The following is a 21048-nucleotide window of genomic DNA, read 5'->3' as shown; positions in this document are numbered from 1 at the left end:
AAATCATTTTAGGAAGTGAGGTTTATCATTTATTAAGGCTAACTTAAGCATGCAACAGAATAAAAATGCTTACTTCTCCTAAAGTCAGATAATCAAAGTTAGTTTGTGTGTATTCAAGGGTTAATTAGTTCATGACAACCTCTTTGATCAGCTGGAGCAATTTTCAGAGCAAGTTCGGGTGGCGACCATTTTGTCAACCACTGGTCAATGTTCCATGGTTACCTATGCATTCAATACATCCTGGGTACCAATCAAAATCAACCAATGGTCGACTACAGTCGACTATAGTGCCTCACTCGAACTTGCTCTCAGTTGCAGCAACTTATTTTTAATTTGTATATTTAGTATCAAAGTTTAGTCCCCGAAGTTGCTGGGCAGCATACCAGCGCAATTGTGAATAGTCAATACATGTAAATCTATGGGACGACAGCAGAATCAAAGAATAAGCTTTCAGTAAAAAAAAATTCAAACAAGGTAAAGCAATATACTTTTGTGTTGCAAATACAAATGCAGATTTTACATGTAGTTTGGTGTGGTGTCTTGCCTCGCCTTTCAACTGTGGAACCCCAAAAGGGACTTTGTGCCAAAAAAAGAAATTGCTGGACCGTGAGCGCTTTATCATGTGATCTCTTTCGCCACTTCATAATAGATTCATAGAATCCCAATCAAACTTTGTTATTAAAGGAACATGTTGCCTTCAGATTTTACGAAATCTCACGTTTGAGGGTGTTCCTTATACTTATCAAGAGTTGTTCTTGCAATAAAACACATTTAATGTGTTATAATTAAAAAAAAAAACTGACCTCTGACCCCGAAACATGTCCCGCGAAATGTATACGTTTTTCAAGCCATCAAAACGATCGTCCGTTTATGCGCGATGAACAGCAGTTAGGCTGGCGCCGTAGCCGATGGCCTGGTAAACCTACCAGAAGAACACGAGGTAACATACCGTTCTCTACCCTGCAATATTGTGTGAAATGTAAACACACCATTTGCTGTCAAATGGATCGCTGAAAAAACACAGATTCAGCTCCTTGCTCTACGCAAAGAGATGATTGAAGACACGTCCAAAAAGAAGAAACGGACACCTAGCCAATCAGGGTAAGAATAATGTAATGGGACATGGACTAGCCGAGAAAGAGAACGGACCGTGATTGTTTATACCCAATGCAATGTTGTGTTATTATAGTTAGTTATTATTGTGGACATGACACGTAAATTCACAGCCACGACAGCCGCAGCACTGTAAAACCATGGAGGTAGAATGGTCAAATCAAACCAATAGTTTGGCATGTGTGAGTTGTGAGAGTACGTACATGTACTACGACGAGTTTACATGTAGTTTTGTATATCTATTCACTTGGTGCATAGATGGGGGTGGGGATTTGAATTGAGTGTCCAGCGTCCTAATGACTTGGCATGATTTACTTTGATGCTACAATTAATAAAAGAATTGTTTATCTGGCTGGGAAGGGGCAGGGCTTTTGTAAAAATTGTAGAACAACATTTTAAAAATAGTACAGATTTATTAAACGTTTTTTGTATGTTTTTAACAGTTTACCCAAAATATTGTACCCAAGTCAACTCGTACCCAAGTCAACCCGAATTCTTTCAAAGAAGTGCGACCTTTCAAGCAATAACAAATAAAATTGTCAAGAACTTATTAGTTATATCAATGGTTATCAATTTCTTGTTGAAGGTACTATGTGAGCAGATGCCAGGACTTGGTGTAAACATCTTCAATGGAGACCTCATCAAACCCGGCACCTCCAAGTCCACATCATCCACCTGCGCAAATCTCTTGGCAGCCTGGTGTGTTTGTACCAACTGTAGGGAGATGCCAACACAACAGGAGAGGTTTTATGCTGCCTACAAAGGCCGGATGAATGCTTCTCAAACTTGGCAGTAAGAGACTGATTATTTCATACTGTCAATGGCATGTGCATGTATAACAATATACACATGTAAATGTGTGAACAAACATTTAATAAGGAAACACAAATTTAAGCTTTCATTCATTGTAATTACTTGTAAACAGCCTCCTTCGCCAACGTTGCATTACCAAAACATATTAGGCTGAACAGTCACATCCCAAATTTTAATAACCTCAACCTCATGTCTTTGACCAGCAGCCGATTTCACGAAACTTTACGCAACTGCGTTAGTCCACTTGTGCACTGTTTATGGAGCAACTTGCGCCATAAACGTTGCGCAAGTGGACTCACGCAGTTGCATAAAGTTTTGTGAAATTGGCTGCAGGGAGGTAATATTTGCAAAATGTCACTTTATTGAATCAACATCAAGTGCATGGCTTTTATATTCCATATACATGTACAAATAACAAATTTGTATTTTGTTAATTGTTTCAAAATTGTTTGTGTTTATATTTGAAAAGATCTTGAGGCACCTTGTTCTGGACCACCATTAGAGTTGGCACGACATGTACACCAGGGGAGCTGATGTACACAACAAATGACGTTGCCACCCAGCCAGCCTTCAGACAGTGTTGTGTCAGAATGGTACTGGAAATAGAGTAACACTACCTAGTTACTGTTTGTAAAATCAGGGATATCTTTCCAGATAGTTTCAACTTTCATGTACACATGATTTATGCAAAACAGGTTTTACAAATGGCAATATTTCCTGTTGTCAACAAGTAGATTCTTATTCCTAAATCAACACATGATGTCAATATTTTTTTTTTGGCACATTACTTATGTCAACAAATCATTGAATGTGATGTAAGCAGAGTTTTTGTTTTCATCACGACATATGATTAAGTTTAATTTGAAATACATGGCCAATTGTTTATACAAACATCATACTTAATGTGTAATTTATTTAACATTTTGATATTTTGTAACTAAAAACACACTAGGACAACAAAATGCAAAAACATAAACAATCTGTATTCAAATTAATTTATCTGAAATATCTTTATTCTGTATTCATAAAGAGACATAGATCATAGATGCAACAAGTTTGATAAACACGGTGCCATTTCAATTTTTTAACCTTAAAGACAGTGGACACTATTGGCAGACCTGCCAACCTGTACGCATTTTGCGTACCATGCACGCATTTTCACCCCTGAGTACGGTGGTACGAGATATTCTGCAGAACGTACGCAAAAAGCTAAATCTATATCGCGATGTTTTAAAACTGCAGCACGAACGGACAATTTTGTTCTCAATTTAATCAACTGTTATTCGTTCGACCCCATCAACTGTTATTCGTTCGACCCCAAGTGCAAAAACAACAGATCAAAAACACCCAACATCTGAGTGATCATTATGCGCTTCGATAAAAAAAGAGGTTGTGCTTAGAATTATTTTTAAAATTCTTACTCCCGCTGGAAAACTAATAAACCAATGCGTAACAGAGGGGGTGGGAATGGCGCATACCAGTTCGGTCAACCTGGGTTAGTACATGTACAACCTTATGCATGGATGTACATGTACATGTACGTGCACACAACGCACGTATTCGGCTTGAATTCGTTCGGCGTCGCCGTGTGTTTATATTAGGGACTTTTCGTTTTCGACGACGGATGGTTCTGCGACGGTAAAGATGACATTTGGCGTCATCTGCGCATGCGTCGGCTTTGAGGACGGTCGTCCCTCAATTTCTACGACAATACTTGGGATGAATCTTCGTTGTGCTGAAAACGACAACGTTTAGCTGAACAACCGTCGCAGAACCATCCGTCGCCGAAAACGAAAAGTCCCTACTATGCAACATGGACGCCGATTGAAGGCGAAGTGTCAGTGATGGGGGGAAAAGTACTCCTCCACCCGGAAAAAAAAGAATGCATGCTCCAAAGAAGTTTCTTCCTCAACGTGGAAAATACAATGCATGTGTGCAGTCGGCAGTGCACACACTTCATTTGATTTAGACATCTCACTCAAAGAGCGGCAGCAGTTTAGTTAGGTCAGGACATGGTCAGGAGGTAGTCATGTTATTGTTATTTTTTACGTCACGATTTTCCCCAACTCCCGAGAATTTGGGGAGAATAATGGGAATTTAATGGCCTGTAATCTTTGTATAAGCCTGATAAGGTAAACAAATGATGAATTGAAGCATGCCTGAATTGAAGTGGAACTGGAAAACTCTACGGTGGGCTTTCGTTTGTCCGTTTACTGGGCAACCAAAGATGGATACCAAGTTACATTTGCGTTCCGAGTTTAAGTTACTAATAATTTAGGAACATTGTTCAACAGAGCTTGTCAATGAAATTAATATATGTTATGGATCAGAAATGTGTCAAAATGGGCTCACCGCCCGTAGGGAAACCCCTGGCCAGTTTTTTGTGATATTAAAAAAAAAAAATTAAAAAAAATTGCCCCTTCAGTTATAAATCCTTGATCTAGGCATTTGGAACATAGTTCCAGCTATTTTGGAGCATAGTTCCATTTATTTTTCATTTTTTTTTTTTCAGACTGTTAAGGTCATGAGCACAAAAAGTCAGAAAAGGCCACATCAACCACCCCTAAGATAAACACTGATATCATGATACAACTTTTTTTTATTATGAAGTAGCCTGTATTTTGTGTGAATATGATATATAATTACATTAAATGAATGGTTCATCTAAAATGAAGTGGTCCATGGTTTTTGCTGACTGACCGTACATTGTGCCATATGCCGTTGTGCACTGGGCGATCATGTTTATGCCGCTGCGATAATGTGGTACTCAACAATTTTTTACAAGGTTGGCAGGTCTGTATTGGTAATTGTCAAAGACCAGTCTTCTCACTTGGTGTATCTCAACATATGCATAATATAACAAACCTGGGCAAATTTGAGCTCAATTGGTCATTGAAGTTGCGAGATAATAGAGTGTCATGGCCGAGTGGTTAAGAGCATCGAATTCAAGTTCTGGTGCTAATTCACCAGAGTGTGGGTTCGAATCCCGGTCGTGACACTTGTGTCCTTGAGCAAGATACTTTACTATAATTGCTTCTCTTCACCCAGGAATATACATGTAAATGGGTACCTGCGAGGGTAGAGGTTGATATTGTGAATGAAAAGCTTTCGGAGCGCCACGGCAGCTCGGGGCTGTATACTCCCTAATGGGAGCTGAGAAAGATTAAAAGGGATGTTTATTGGCCCAATGACCAGGGGACTAATATAAAGCACATTGATACAGTTTATTGTGAAATGCGCTATATACGTAAGAACTTGTTATTATTATAATCATGAAAGAAAAAACACCCTTGCCACATGATGTTGTGTGCATTTAGATGGTTGATTTCGAGACCTCAAATTCTAAATCTGAGGTCTCGAAATCAAATTTGTGGAAAATTACTTCTTTCTCGAAAACTATGTCACTTCAGAGGGAGCCGTTTCTCACAATGTTTTATACCATCAACCTCTCCCCATTACTCATCACCAAGTTAGGTTTTATGCTAATAATTATTTTGAGTAATTACCAATAGTGTCCACTGCCTTTAACCCTTGAAAGTATATTTTGATTTCAAACCACATGCCTGTTATGAAATGCATGGTCAGAATGATGTTTTAGAACTAGTCATATTGTTGACTAGCAGACCATGTTAGTTCGAATAAGTAAAAGTTTTAAAGGAAAACCACCCAATTTCAAGTCATACTTGTGTTGATCATTCTATTCTACTTTTAAAACATATTTTCTACCCATATGCATTTTACAACCAAATCACCCGATCTAAGGCATTGCTCTCTCTAAAGGGACTTTATACCTTAGATAGTGGTAATTACTAATTTGTGATCATAAAACACTTGATAAAGTCTACATGATGAGAGGCATGTCAAAGGACTTGTTTCTATACTGCAATGGTGTTTTTCTTTCACCGTTTCTTGCAGCTTATATTGCCAAATTTAGCCCAAATTGTCACAGGTTTATTATTTTAAAATAATAATAATAATATGGATTTATAATGCACACTTTTCCAGAAAACCGATCAAGGCGCCTACACAAAATGAAAACATTATACAATAGAAAATGAAGAATAAACAAAACATAATGAAACCCAATGAAAGTCTAAGTGAACAAGTGTGTTTTCAGTTCCCTCTTAAAGTTGTTGAGAGATGTTGTTTGGCGAAGTGAGACTGGGAGCTTATTCCAAAGGGCAGGAGCAGCTTTGGCGAAAGCACGTTCTCCGTAACAAATTGTTCTAGACCTTGGCTCTACCAGCAAGTGAGATCCAGCAGACCGTAGAGCACGACTGCTGTGCTTAGTGAAGATGAGTTCACAAAGATACTGTGGGGCTTGTCCATGCAGAACTTTGAACACAAGGAGGCAGACTTTGCATGGTCGTGTCGCGATCCCAAAACAAGAACCTGTGTCTTTTCCGCATTCAGTCGCAGGAAATTATGACTCATCCATGTTTGAATATGGCTGACACAGTCGTGCATCTGCTTGAAGGACTCATCTGCGGTTACACCAGGAATGAAGGATATGTAGAGCTGGGTTTCGTCGGCATATAGATGAAACTTGACGTTGTGATGTCTAGCGATGTCGACTAGTGGTAGAGTGTATGTCGTAAAGAGAACAGGACCAGGAACTGAGCCCTGAGGGACACCACAGTCATGGGGCATGGATTCAGATCTGCTTTGAGCAATGCACACCGTTTGAGACCTGTCAGTAAGGTATGACTTTATCCACTGCAAAGCAGAGCCAGTCACGCCGAGCCGCTGTGATAGTCGTTGCAGTAGAAGTTGATGGTCTACTGTATCAAAGGCAGCAGATAGGTCCAGCAGAACTAGTAAGACCATCTGCCGATTGTCAACAGATTGAAGAACATCGTTTGAAACTCTGACGAGAGCAGTTTCAACACTGTGTCCTCTTCTGTATGCAGACTGCATGTCTTCTAGAAGATGGTTTGTCCTCCCAGTGACTTGTGAGTTGGCATAGGACAATTCTCTCCAGAACTTTGGAGATAAATGGCAAGTTTGATACCGGTCGGTAATTTTTCAGTTGCTCAGGATTAAGGCTGTCTTTCTTCAGCAAAGGTGTAACATGTGCTACCTTGTATGCTTCCGGAACCTTAGTAGCTGCCAGGGAAGAGTTGACGATGGTTTGGATGCCTGGAGCAAAAGACATGGGCATTTTCTTGACAATCCAGGTAGGAACTGGATCGAGACGACATGTCTTGTTTGGTGATGAAGCGATGATCTGCACGATATCAACAATGGAAATTGGCTCAAATGTTGAAAGTTCAGGAACGCTAGTAGGTGGGAGATTGGAAGTGAGTGTTGTAAGCTTTGGCGATATCACGATATTATCGAATATTGCGATATTAATTTGGAAACGATTTCGAGATCGGATGGATTTCGTTTTAATCGAAATATCATTATATCGCGATATATCGCGATATCGATTAAATATCGCGATGTATTTGCAAGCTTAGACATCTTGCACCCCATGGGTTTGGAGTAAAACCAGAAGAATAGGTCATTAGAACACTTCTCTTATGCTATGACTGTCTCTTCTACAACTTTTACTTGGAGTTTGAAGACTGATGATGTCAAATTTAATTAATCGCGATTATATCGAATATCGCGTTATATTGTCAGCGATATATCGTGAATAAAATTAATCGATATCGCCCAAGCTTAGAGTGTTATATGTCCTCCAGTAGAATCTCGAATAGCTTTAATTTTGTCGCTGAAGAAGGTGCCAAATCTGTTGGCCAAGTCTGTCTCGTTGTTATGACTTGGTAGTGTAATGCTTTTAGTTGCCCCAAGAAGATTCTTCACCGTCTGGAATAACCGTTTGGGATCACTGGAACATTCCGTTATTTTAGCATTCATGTATTCAGTCTTAGCATTACTGGTCAGCAGCTTTAGTTTGTTTCTCTTGGCAATGAAGATGGAGCGGTCTGTCCGACGTCGGGATTGGCGCCAGCACCTCTCTGTACACCTTACGGCCTGCTTGTGCAATCTGATGTGATGAGAGTACCAAGGGATATTGTGGCGGGGAGTGATGTTTTTACACTGTTCTGGTGCATGGATATTTAAAATACGTTGAACCTTAGTGTTGTACTCATCTACCTGCTGTGAGACATCATCGACAGTAGGTAATGTGGACAGTGAGTTGTGTATTTCTTCTGAGAAAGTGTCTAGATTGCATAAATATTGAGGAGATACACCAACTAAGGATACTGCATGGGACTATAGTGGTCTTTGACAAAAGACAAATTTAATTAATGTTTGCAAATACATTGTGTACTGCTGTGAATTGTAAAAACATGTCTCAATAAATTGTCCATATTATTTTATAAAGTTTCTATAAATTTGTGACAAAGATTCTCTTTGATTACATACACACTCTATCACTTGCCAATAATGCTATATGTCTTATGCACACCTGTACAGACAATTTTGTAGCAAAAATGTTGAAAGTTACATGGAAATTAAATTTAAGAAGTGGAAAATCTGGATTTGTGTTTTGCTACAAGTTCTTCTGTTGGTAGTGGTGGTGGGGGGGGGGGGGGGTGATGGCGGCTGCGGGTAGAAGCCATCCTTGCACCATTAGCGGTAAGCCTGGGCGACTAGTGTCAGACTCCAACTATTGAATCATTTGTCGAGTCGCGACTATCGTTTTCAACTATTCGGTTAAACATACTACAAAAATAGTCACGACTACTTCAAAAATAGTTGCGTCTACCTGTTTGGTGAACCAATTGTGTCGCTCATGACTATTCATGACAACATACTTTACTTACAAAACACAGTCAAACATCAATGACACAAATCTTCAATCTTTTCCGCTTGAATTAGACTATATTGTGCTTGCGGCACACATTGCCACAGTGCATCTTGATAATTAAAAATTTGTCGCGACTAATGTCGTAGTTTCAACTATTGGAGGTGCGACTAGTCGATTTGTAATTTTCCCTGGTCGCCCAGGTCTAATTAGCAGGTATAAGAGTTTTCATGTCCTGCGAAGAAGCTGGTTGTCGTCTAACGGTGCTTGGAAAACTTCTTTGATGTACGTGTACTCTTTCTTGTCCATACCGGCTTCAATAAACACATCGCCACCCAACTTTCACTGTGACCTGGGAATCAAGTGATACAAAAATGTTAAAAATAATTAAATGTTTACTGACATTTGTTCCCTGTTTCTGATTTTGTTTTGTATATTTGGAAAAGAGTTCTTCCAGACTATGGCCCTTTTCGAAACCACGGCTTCGGCTTTGGATTCAGCTCGGGCTAGCTTGGCCCGCAGATGTTTGGATAATACTGAGCGTGCTTTGCGTAGGGATTCAGACAAGGGGACGGAGTCTGAAGCCGAATCCAAAGCCGAAGCCGTGGTTTCAAAAATGGCCTATGGAAGCTTCATTTTTGTGGACAAGAGTATTACTTTATTTTAGCTTTCCACTTGCCAACTGCCATTTGCAGTCTTCATGTGCTCCCTGTTCAGATGCACCGTACAGTCAATTTTGCTGTCAAGTGATTATGAGCAATGTAAACAAGAGCTACCTCAAATAGTACCGTCCAAGGTCAAGGAATTACATCCCCATAATAGACATAACTAGAACTTAGTGTTTGTCCAAACAAACACGAGGTGTTCGGCTATCAATGGGGTCAGTGTTGTAGTCAACGCGAGAGATTTTGCATTGAGTGGAATTTGGTGTTATTACTGTTTTGTGGCGTGCCTAGGCATTATATACTTTTGGTAAATGTCAAAGACCAGTATCCTCACTTGGTGTATCCCAACATATACATGAAAAAACAAACCTGTGAAAGTTTAAGCTCAATCGGTCATGGCAATCACCAGAAAAAGTGGGGAAAACCTTATGTGTTTTCACTGTTTTCAAACATTGAGTTTTCGACTCATGAGATCAAAACTAATTGTTTTATTCATTTCTCAAAAAGTACAGCACCTCAGCCAGTAATATTTCAAGGGAAGCTTTCTACCATCATTATCTTTAAACCGTGTAAGTTTAATGTAAATCTGTGAGCTTTTTTGTTTTGTGTTTTACCAGAAGTACAGAGACCCTTTAAGCTTTGAATTACTGTAACGTGACACCCGATGACGCCATGATGAAAAAAAAATGTGTTTTTGTTACTAACAAATTTCATATTGTCTGGTTCAAGAGTTGGATTTATTCACTATAAAACTTCAACTGCCGGTTTGAACCAGAAGTAATAGGGCAAGATTTTATGTTTATTTGCATTAATACAAGAGTTACGATTTTATGAAACAATATTTGTCACAAGAGGGCGGTGTGTAAATTGACGACATCATCAAATATATTTGAAAGGGCAGAGGTTCAATATTGTCATTTAATACATAGCATAAATTTTGTGAGTTCCCTTTCATCTTGGATGCAGATCTCGATAAGAGGCTTTCAAATACACACACAAATAATATCAAGTATGCCATTCACTATTAAAAGCTAATTTATTATTTAATGAAAACTCATTCTTTATTGATTTAAATCACAAGTTCACACAAGCTATGTTGTTCAAGTTGACATTATTAAGCTATAATTATTAGAAATGTTCAAAGGATTTCAAATAAATTTGGATTCTCATTACGTATCGGTGGATGAACAATGATTTTCATTACACTTGATGATGATAACCTTCAAATAAGTCAAGCATTGTGTAGGCTTTCAGTTGCACTTTATAAATGGCTTGCTTGATTTTTAAATATTGGTTACCGTACCTGTAAAGAACGTTTTGTTTATTTAGACTTCAGAAAAAATTAAACCCGAGAAGACACTTGTTTGGAATAGTTATGCAATACAAAGGCACATCATAAACATGCAAGTCTAAGTCTCTTGTGAAGTTAGACTATTAAAAAAACTGAGTCAAATACTATTTCTACCTCCATTTCCATGGTGCATCATACAGTGACTCGGCAGGGAAATTAGGAATGGAACATGACAGCAAGTGCCACAATTTTCACTGTAGACCACTGCGGTACTGGATGTGCTGTATTCTGATGAAGAAAAAACAATAAACACATTATGACTTGATGAACATTTCTTCAGACATTGTTTTCATAACCTACCAAGTCTCAAAAAAAAAAAAAAAATCATATATTAAACACTATAAGAATTGTAGCACAATATTTTAAATGCAGGAACAAATTTACAATAACTTATGTTTAGAATGTTTCTAAAATATGTAAATTTCTTTGAATAGAAAGTCTCACAGTATTAGTTACGCAAAGTCATGTTATCCATACCAACAAAAAATGCAATGAATTACAAGGAAAATGGGCTCAACCAGAAGTTTTATTTCAATTCATTTGGAAATGTTCTACCTTGCAAAATAATTTGTGTCATTTTGAACTTTCAATAAACAACTGTAAATTTACCTCTTAAGAAAAGACCATCCATACTCATGATTTTGGCCAGGTATAATCATAGTGGACAACTGACAGGAGCAGTGAAGACTGAAGATGGCTAATGACAGCTTCAACTCCTTTCTGTGTACCAGTCCTGACCCAGTCATCAGACTCTCATCCCGACATCAGACTCTGTTCCATATGTTCCTTGATCACTGTACTAACTGGCAAAAAATAAATAAATTCAAGACTTAAAACATTTCAAGATTATAATTTAATAAGTGGAAGGTGCCCATACTGCTTTGGAAGTGAATAACTTATCAGTCTTAACCTTTGGGGAAACTTCATCGAAAGGTTGTAACAATTTATGGCATCATAATTAATAGTATTAATAGTTGATGGAAGACATTCATCAAATCTGACCATTTTCTGACACTAGTGACAGAGCCAACAATTATACCAATCCCCCCTACTTGACACATTCATTTTGAAAAGTGATTATGTTGAAACGAAGCTTACCGTTGTATTCACCGTGTCGCGCCGATAAACACTGCCGTGAGTGCCTGTCTGAAACGCCCTTGACAAGCCGATGTCACGTCCGTTCATATCATTCAGTGTATGATCAAAACATGACCAATGTCAATCCTTTTTCTGCTTGAATTTTCTCATATAATAAAAGTGATACGAATCACTGAAGCAGGTGGACATCTCAGTGAAACCAAGTCTTCAATTCCATAATCACCATAAAGCCACCAGAAGGGCGAAGAGGGAACAATTTGACGCCAAACATAGCACAGGTTGAGAGAAACTCATTTCAGCAGCCTTGTGCCGCCATTGTTAAAAGTACGATGAACTGTGACATGTCAAACGTGCACAGAACACACGCCACGGCGCATGCAATGTGTAGGCGCACGTTCGTACATGTGTATGTCTACAGTTTCACTATCGGGCGTTGTCACTGTGGGTTAACTTAAACGTGCGCCTTTTCGACCTAAGGTAAAGGTCAAAATATTGTCATCTGCGTGCAAAAGTTTGAGCAGGCTTAACGTTCTACACCGTGATACAAAAAATAAACTAAAACAGTAGGTAGTTTTTGAGATATGAATTTTTGAAATTTTCAACTTCTGATTTAAACCGGAAGTTAAGGTCAAATGGGGTCAAGTTTTGTGGTGGGTTTGTTGAACTTTGAACGACCTGTCCGATGATGTGTCGATTGTAAAAATCCAACATACGGTTCACGAGTTATGATTTTTTACAAATATTAAACTTTGATTTATTGTAATTCCAAACCTGATGACGTCACCATAACATCATCAAGTTTGTGTTGTCTTGATATTGAGGTTCAAATGTCTGATGAGTTTCAATGTTCAGTTCAACTTCAATCTTGAGTTATGCTGTAAATAAGCCCAAAAGTGATGTTTTTCAAGAAAAAAAACCAAAGGCAAACTTCGACCCAGGGTAACGACCCAGAAGTAAAGGTCATGCGATTTTGAGGTTAACTTTTCAAATGTTGCCCATGTCTTGGTCTATCATATGTCCAAATTTAATTACTGTAGCTATAATATTCAGAGACATACAGGCATTGGCATGACGTCACTTTCTGACCTTAAATGGCTTGTAATTTGACACCTAATGACGTAATCATGACGTCACAACTTACTCAGCTTCTGCTAGTTATGTTCTAACTTCACATGAAGTTTCAAGTTGATCAAAGGTTTGCAAGTATGCGTTTGCTTGCCGACAAAGCCCACTGAGAAGAATAAGCAAAACTAAAAAAAAAAAAAAAATAAATATAACTGAACAAAAACAATGAGTTGTTCGCGCTGTTGCACGAACACCTCAAAAATTATTTTATAAAATAATGAATGTATAACCCCGAAAGGATCATGTAAAAATTGTAAGCAAATAAGTGACATCTATCCTATGGCCATGGACTATGTAGTATTACTATTAGTAATAGACGCCACTGTCCTGTTGCCCTGTGACTCTACATGTACATGCAAACAGCATAGAGAGAGGACAGGTATAAAGTCCCTGTAATTTTGTATCTAAAACAAACTGTGGTAGTTATGACTCGCAATTGCATACTTACGGTAAACACGGTAAACGAGAGGACGTTCTCTAGCTGCAGTTTTGGTGTGGAAGGTCATGACACGTCCATTTTCAACTCCACTCGCTAGTTAGTATTAAATAATTTCGTCTTTTTGCCGCAAAGGCCCGAGGCAAAAAGAGACACACGACTACAGAATCACATGCACTATTAGTAATATGGGTACCAGACATTCTTTCTTGTACAAAGTGTTGGCATGACTAGACTGGCCCCGCTAAAATCCTACATCGTACAAGCGAGAATGGGGAGTTCACTGCGTCTGGCAGTGGAGGTCTGGCCGCGGGGGATGATGGCCCGCTGGACGGCGAGCCGCTCGGCCTCGGGACGTGGGCTGAACTTGCTGCTTAGATAGTTTAATAAAAAGTTAATTCAACGTAGGCCCTCTTTTTGTTCATGAACTATTTTTTGTTGTTGGAGTAACCATGGAGGAAGAGATAGATACAAATGGGGTTCGTAAAATTGTTAATAATTGCTCAGTCGTACAGTTCAACGGCTGCGACTGGAAATAAGACTAGTGAATTTGGCCGCCATTTATGGGAGTCAAAATCTTGATTCCCATAAATGGTGGAGCGTTTTGTTTCGAGAAATTTAGCAAAAGCGAAGCATTTCTAAGGCTTATTTGTGTAGATCATTATATTCTACTTTTTTAACATCTTTCCAACCGTAATCATTTTACATCAAACGCTTGCCATAGCCCAAAAACGCCCAACAAAGCGCAACCCGAAGGCAACGTGTTCCTTTAAATGCATTTAATTTTATGATTTCTTTTTAAATACTTTCATTTATCTAACATTTCTTCTTTTTTTATATTTTAATCGTTGAAGAGTGTCGATTACAGCAAGCAAGTGCTGATAATTTAGCATCTCATCCAGGGAGACTTAATGATAATGAGCATTCTGCATTCAGTGACTACCCTGCATCATCACAATTAGATAAGAAACTTAGCAGTGAGGAGTTCATCAACATTAAAGAGGCAACTTCCAACAGAGAAAAGGATGAGTTGCTCCAAGGAGATCAAGCTAATATTGAAAGTGATGCCTTTCTGTTTCACAAACCTAGAACTAACAGGTTAGATACAGCATTGATTGATATGCAGTAAAAGAGTAATTTATGTATACCCGCTTTATATATAATCATCACCACACTGGTCTTTTGCATCAGTTCTCTCTGCAGTTAGATTCAGGAATATAAACAGAGAATGCGGATAGTATTAGTTTTCAGCACAATTTTAGCAATAGGCTTTGAGTGTCTTTCTGGTAATTACATGTAAATTGATATCAACCAGTTACATGTACATTGAATAGCCAGTTCAGGTAATTTTTTTTTTTTTTTCATTGTACATATTAGATAGAGTTTCTCCTTGAAGTAACCACATTACATAAATCTTAACAAATAGTCACAGTTTAACCCTTTCTCACCATTGGTCAACTTAAGCGGCGGTCCCAACACGCGGTACGTGCAAGTGCGTGCTGTCTACGTGGGCAAGATTTGGGGATCCTTACGTGGTAAGTACTGCCTCAGTACGGATTTGGGAGCACGCAGACACGACGTAGCACTTTTAGTGCATGAGGAACTTTCTCTGAGTCACCCGTACGGATCCACCCCCAGTACGGGTGATGTACGGGTGACGTACGGGTGACGTACGGGTGACGTACGGGTGACGTACGGGTGACGTACGGGTGACGCGCGTGCCATCTACAGCCAACAAACGCACCGACTCCGTGGGTCCTTTTATTTTTTTCAAACGGTCACTTGCTCCTCTGACGGCGCACTTAGACTGTGCGTGCTGCGCATGTGATAAGTGCAGGGTCCGTGCTTACTCGGCACTTCCCAAGTTCAGCTGTCCAATGAGCACGCAGAACTCACATGGACCGTACCGAGTAAGCACGTGCTCCGCACTTGCAACGTACGTACGTTGTGCGCACTGATTTCTGCAGTATAAAAAACCGACTGACGAGTGCTATCATTTCATCTCCAAGATGCCGAAGAAGACACAGAATAACGGGCCGCGGAAGATGAGATTGCCAGAGAGGAAGAGGAGAGGAGGAGCGCAGAAGAGTCAGACGGTGGCGCCAGAGAGTGGGTCACAATAAGAACAAAACAAAACCATTTTATCATTTGTTTGACACATAAACTTGTACATGTTTATTCACTCATGAGTTCATGGGATGCCCCAGAGTTTATAAAATTAAATCATGAGTAACATGAGTTCATGTGCTCAAACAACCAGATCTTGCCATGGGTAGGCGGCCAAATGGGGAACTGTGATAGTCCGCCAAATAGTTTCTAACATTTTACATGTAACATACTATAGTACAAACATGTAATCATTCATTTTAAATTTCAGAACATGTAAATTGAAGAAAAGAAACTTATTAATGTGTAAAACTTATGCTCACATTCAGCCAGAGTTTGTCCTATTATATTACCCCCCCCCCAGACATCGGGCGAAAAACTCACTTTCATCGCACTTGCACGCACTTACAACGTGCGAGTGAGTAAGGAAACCGTACGTGACCAGCACGTGTAAGTATGGCCTCTGTACGACAACGTGGCAATCGCAAGATGAGCGTACGTTGTAAGCACGTTGTAAGCATGTACAACTCACTTACCACGTGCGCAACGTACGATGCACGCAACCGCTCACGGCCAGGCGTGGTGTGCGGGCCGCGTACTTACACCTTGCGCAAACCGTGCGAGCGACGTGCGTTGACGTACTTCCTCCCTGCTCTTGCCACTCCCTCCCCACGTTTTCAGAAAAACGTGGCGGTCGTGGCCTCACCAAAACAAGTACGGACAAAAAACACGCACGGTGGGTTGTGACCGAGGCTTTAGTAACTTTACTAAATACCCTACTTCACCAAACTTCCACACAAAGGCAGCCTGAGCACAAACACCATTTAAGCTGTAGTTTTTTCTATGTTCTCATACGCAACTTTAAAATAGTTTGAAAGTGGAAGGTGGTATCTTTCCAATGTTGGTAAAATAATAACAAATTAATATTATGCAATCCCATTAAATTGAAATGGATTGATCCAAAATGCCAAACACCTTTAGTGCGCCATATGGTAGTGCCAAAAAAGCGTTTTGAGTTTAAGATCACACTTTGGAATAAAGACCATGAACGATAATAATTGCTAATGTTTTTTTGGAATATGAAAGGAAAAGGGAAATGAGGGGGAATTTTTGTAGGTGTTGGAGCAACGCTCTTCTTAGCCTTTTTCTTGTTTTTCTTCTTTTTATTTTTGTCTCCTTTTTCTTCTTGTTCGCCTTCTTCTTGTCTCCCAAAAGTTTCTGCTAACATACACTCTTTTTCAAGCTCACATTACCTTCAGACTTCACACATAGTTAGATATTCACCACGGGAAGTCACCGCTGTAGTGAAAACATGACGACTATGTCATCTCGTTCTGAGGTCTCCAAATGTTTTTTTGACACAGTCTCTCTTAATGAAATAATTTTCACCTCTGTACCTTCAAACTTTAGGAAAATGGTATAATTTCCCTCAACACCTTCTGCAGCGCCCTCTTGTGACAAGATACTCTTTTGCTGAAAACCGGTTGCAGGTTTAACTTTGGTATTTTAAAACTGGGCACATACTTATATGTTCTGATTTTTTCGTAAGGGTGGCTAATCTGGCAGTGGACGTTTGTATTCTTTGTAGAGGAGCGAGATGAGTGTTTGTATTCCATTGCAGTAGTCCAGATGGAAAGAAACAGAAGCATGTACAATGCGCTCGGTGGATGTCTTATCCAAGATACTTTCTAATCTTCCCGATTTTACATGTGCCCTATGAAGCTGTTTGGCAGATATTTTTGATGTGTTTGTTGAAGGTGAGTTGCTTGTTCATAATAATTCCAAGGTCATGGACATCCCTGAGCATGGAACACTTCCCGATTCAAGGATGAGACATGGCAGATTGCCGGAGTTTCTAAATTGCGATGATACATGCAGCATTTCTGTTTTAATTTTACTGATGGCAGACCAGGTTTTGACATTTCAATGCACTTCCCGAGTCTTAGTCTTGGTGCAAGACGTTTCTCGTTTCCTTTTTTAACGCACACTGCGGCCAATTCACCGACAGCGCGCGCACCGACTCACCTGACTTATAGTCCACTCACCGCCCCGGAGAAACGTCTTGGTCCGTGTGCATGTTTGAGTAATGTGACCTCACAAACATATTCAACGTGTGGGTCAACAAAATACTACGCACGCGCACAACTGGAAACAGACAAGCGGGCCAGCCTGGTAACTTCCATGCACCCGACGTGTCGAGTAAAAAGCCTCGCTGCATCATGCTACGGCGGGAACCCAGGGATATACACACCATGTGCGTTTTGTTGTGCATGCAAAGGCAATCACTGATCTTTATGTTATTATTAATTAGAGATCAGCGGTTACGATCGATTGTTAGAGGGAAGAAATTGTCAGTCAATGAAAAAATACTATAACAATATTGCTGACCGCATCGGCAAGACTCGAGGAGTCGAGTGTTTTATTTGCGGATGAGAGAACTTGTAATTTGTATGGGTATATTTGCACATTATTTCGAAAATAAAGAAAGATATCCTGCATGGCTATCGGCACTTAACTATGAAGCACATTTTTTTGGCGAAAATTGTCCTCCATTACGTCACGTCTAATTGTGGCCAAGTGTGTCGGCAAAGGATATGTCTGACATTTGTTATGAGACCCTACGTAATGCATGTGCACACGCTGTCAATCATTTTATGTGTGTAAGTCCGTTGACCTATTGTGAGCGGCGGAGAAATGAGAGGAGTCTGTCAGACACTTGCACCCCATTACCCGGATCTCCGGAAGGGCTGCAAGCCTAAATGCTTGGATAGAGGGTGCACTGACAACAGTAGAAGATAATCTATTCCAGATCCTGATGGTACGAGAGTAGAATGAATATTTGTAGCAGTCCAGGGAGACAGAGGGCATGCCAGATTTTAGGTGATGATCATGTCTCAATGACGGGGAGGTTGGTAGCTGAATGATTGATGGAAATGGTATATTAACAATGTGGTAGTGGATTTTGAAAAAACATGCCTGACTGTTGGAGAAGGTGACTGGTGTGAAGTGTATCCCAGTTAAGAATTGATAGCACTGTAGTTATCCCCAAACCCGGGCGACTTGTCACAGACATCTTAGAATGTACCAGCAGTGCTGCCTCAGAACAATTCTTACCCTCAAACTGGAAGACTACATCCCAAATACAAATGTGTTCTCACTGAAGCTTAATCAATCAACATTGAATCTATGATTTTCAAACACCAGTTGAGATAGCCAGGTCACTGTTTGCGAGTGTCAAAACAGGGTCTCCTCACAAACGAGTACTCTTCTCCCAGCTGAGCTACATGTATGACCACTGGACTTGCGGAGGACAGAGGAAACACTTTAAAGACACTCTAAAGGTATCGCTTAGGAAACACTTTAAAGACACTCTAAAGGTATCGCTTAGGAAACACTTTAAAGACAGTCTAAAGGTATCGCTTAGGAAACACTTTAAAGACAGTCTAAAGGTATCGCTTAGGAAACACTTTAAAGACAGTCTAAAGGTATCGCTTAGGAAACACTCTAAAGACAGTCTAAAGGTATCGCTTAGGAAACACTTTAAAGACACTCTAAAGGTATCGCTTAGGAAACACTTTAAAGACAGTCTAAAGGTATCGCTTAGGAAACACTTTAAAGACACTCTAAAGGTATCGCTTAGGAAACACTTTAAAGACAGTCTAAAGGTATCGCTTAGGAAACACTTTAAAGACAGTCTAAAGGTATCGCTTAGGAAACACTTTAAAGACAGTCTAAAGGTATCGCTTAGGAAACACTCTAAAGACAGTCTAAAGGTATCGCTTAGGAAACACTTTAAAGACACTCTAAAGGTATCGCTTAGGAAACACTTTAAAGACAGTCTAAAGGTATCGCTTAGGAAACACTTTAAAGACACTCTAAAGGTATCGCTTAGGAAACACTTTAAAGACACTCAAGGTATTGCTTAGGAAACACTTTAAAGACCCTCTAAAGGTATCGCTTAGGAAACCTTTATAGACACTCTAAAGGTATCGCTTCAAAAGTGTGGCATTAACGCTGTATCCTGGGAGGACCAAGCAGGGGCTCTGTCGTCATGGAAGTGACTTCTGTACAATGGCACCGACAGCTTTGACAGCAATCATTTAGCTCAGGCAGCGGCTAAGCGACAAATAAGAAAGGAGACTAAGAGGGAACTTGAGTATGTGCCTTCGAGTCTGTGGCTATTGAATCAGACATTTGAGCCATCGAAGGAGTCACCTCAGTCTACTTCTTCCGCAAACATCCTCGAAATAGAGGGATTAACTACTATTTTTGAATGTTTAAAAGTTCTTTATATTTGTTAGAAACGTGACCTGGCTTCCTGCTCAAACTGGAACTTTAACAAATGTGAAGCTGTTTTGAATGGTTGTTATGTGTTGTCGAATAGTTGTTATGGGTTGTTGATACAGTAGACCACAATATTCTCCTTCAGCGGCTCACAAGCGACTTTGGTCTAGATGGAGTTGTTCACCAGTGGTTCCACACATACTTGAGTGATAGATCTAGCCAGGTTTGTGTTAAGGATACCCTCTCTACTGAAGCAAAGCTCAAATATGGCGTTCCTCAGGGCTCCGTCATTGGACCTCAGATGTTCACTTATTACTACCACACCATTGGTCAACTTATTTGACGTCACTCAATCCAGTACCACATGTATGCTGATGATGTACAGTTCTTAACATTCAACCCCTCCCGCCCTGGAGATGCTGCTTGTGCTTTGTTTCGTTTGTCTCGGTGTGTCAACGAACTTCAATCCTGGTTGGTCACCAATAAGCTCAAGATGAACCCGGATAAGACGGAATTCTTCATTGCACCTTTAATCTCAATGGCACTCAGATTCATCCCTCTCCGTCTGTCAGAAACTTGGGTGTTGTTTTCGATCGCAACATGTCCATGTCTGCTCACATTACTCAGCTCTGTCACTCTCTTAACTGGCATATACGCAACCTAAGCCGGATCAGGAGGTTTCTTGATTTCAGCACCTGCCATAATGCTGTCCGTACCTTAATTCTGTCCAAGCTGGACTATGGCTGCTGCCTCCTGAATGGTGTTTCACAGAAAGATGTTTCCCGCCTTCAACGGCTCCAAAACCGCTGTGCCAGACTTATCTTTAAGCTGCCCAAATTCACTCACTCATCTCCACTTCTCAAGCAATTACACTGGCTTCCAGTTGCCCAACGCATTCAGTTCCGTACAATGGTCCACACATATAAATCCCTCAATCATTGTGCCCCGGATTATCTCTCCTCTCTCCTTTCACTCCAGACATCTTCTTACTCTCTTCGCTCTACTACTGGTAAATCCCTTTCAGTTCACAAAAATTGACTTTGTTAAAACTGTTTTGTGTATTCTTTACAGAATGCGTCATAAAGACGTAAAAAAAGGTCTAAGCTTGGATGAAATATGGGCTGTGCGTGCAAAGACGTGGCTGGTGCCAGACAAGTCTGTGCAAAGTCACCAGCGACCATCTGTCTTCTTAAACAGGTGAATTAACTTTGAAAGTAAAAATTCCCGATAGCATGTTTTCAATTCTATATCAATACCAAACTTCTAAGTTGCCTCAACTGACATTATGAAATATGAA

At 39.9% G+C, this 21048-nt stretch overlaps 1 protein-coding gene across 5 annotated transcripts in view; it reads left to right on the top strand.

Annotated features, from left to right (window-relative positions):
* LOC139934490 (uncharacterized) overlaps positions 1-21048 on the top strand; it is a 41348-nt gene that overhangs the window by 18130 nt on the left and 2170 nt on the right. For all 5 annotated transcript variants that reach the window (XM_071928740.1, XM_071928741.1, XM_071928743.1 and 2 more), the window contains exons 3-4: positions 14216-14459; positions 20823-20948. In XM_071928740.1, coding sequence (XP_071784841.1) covers positions 14216-14459; positions 20823-20948 — 370 coding nt within the window. The remainder of the gene's footprint in view (positions 1-14215; positions 14460-20822; positions 20949-21048) is intronic.

Source organism: Asterias amurensis, chromosome 3 (genome assembly GCF_032118995.1).
Source record: "Asterias amurensis chromosome 3, ASM3211899v1".
In the NCBI taxonomy this organism is placed as follows: domain Eukaryota; kingdom Metazoa; phylum Echinodermata; class Asteroidea; order Forcipulatida; family Asteriidae; genus Asterias; species Asterias amurensis.
Note: the sequence above shows the minus strand (reverse complement) of the source record. Positions and strands in the feature narration are given on the sequence as shown.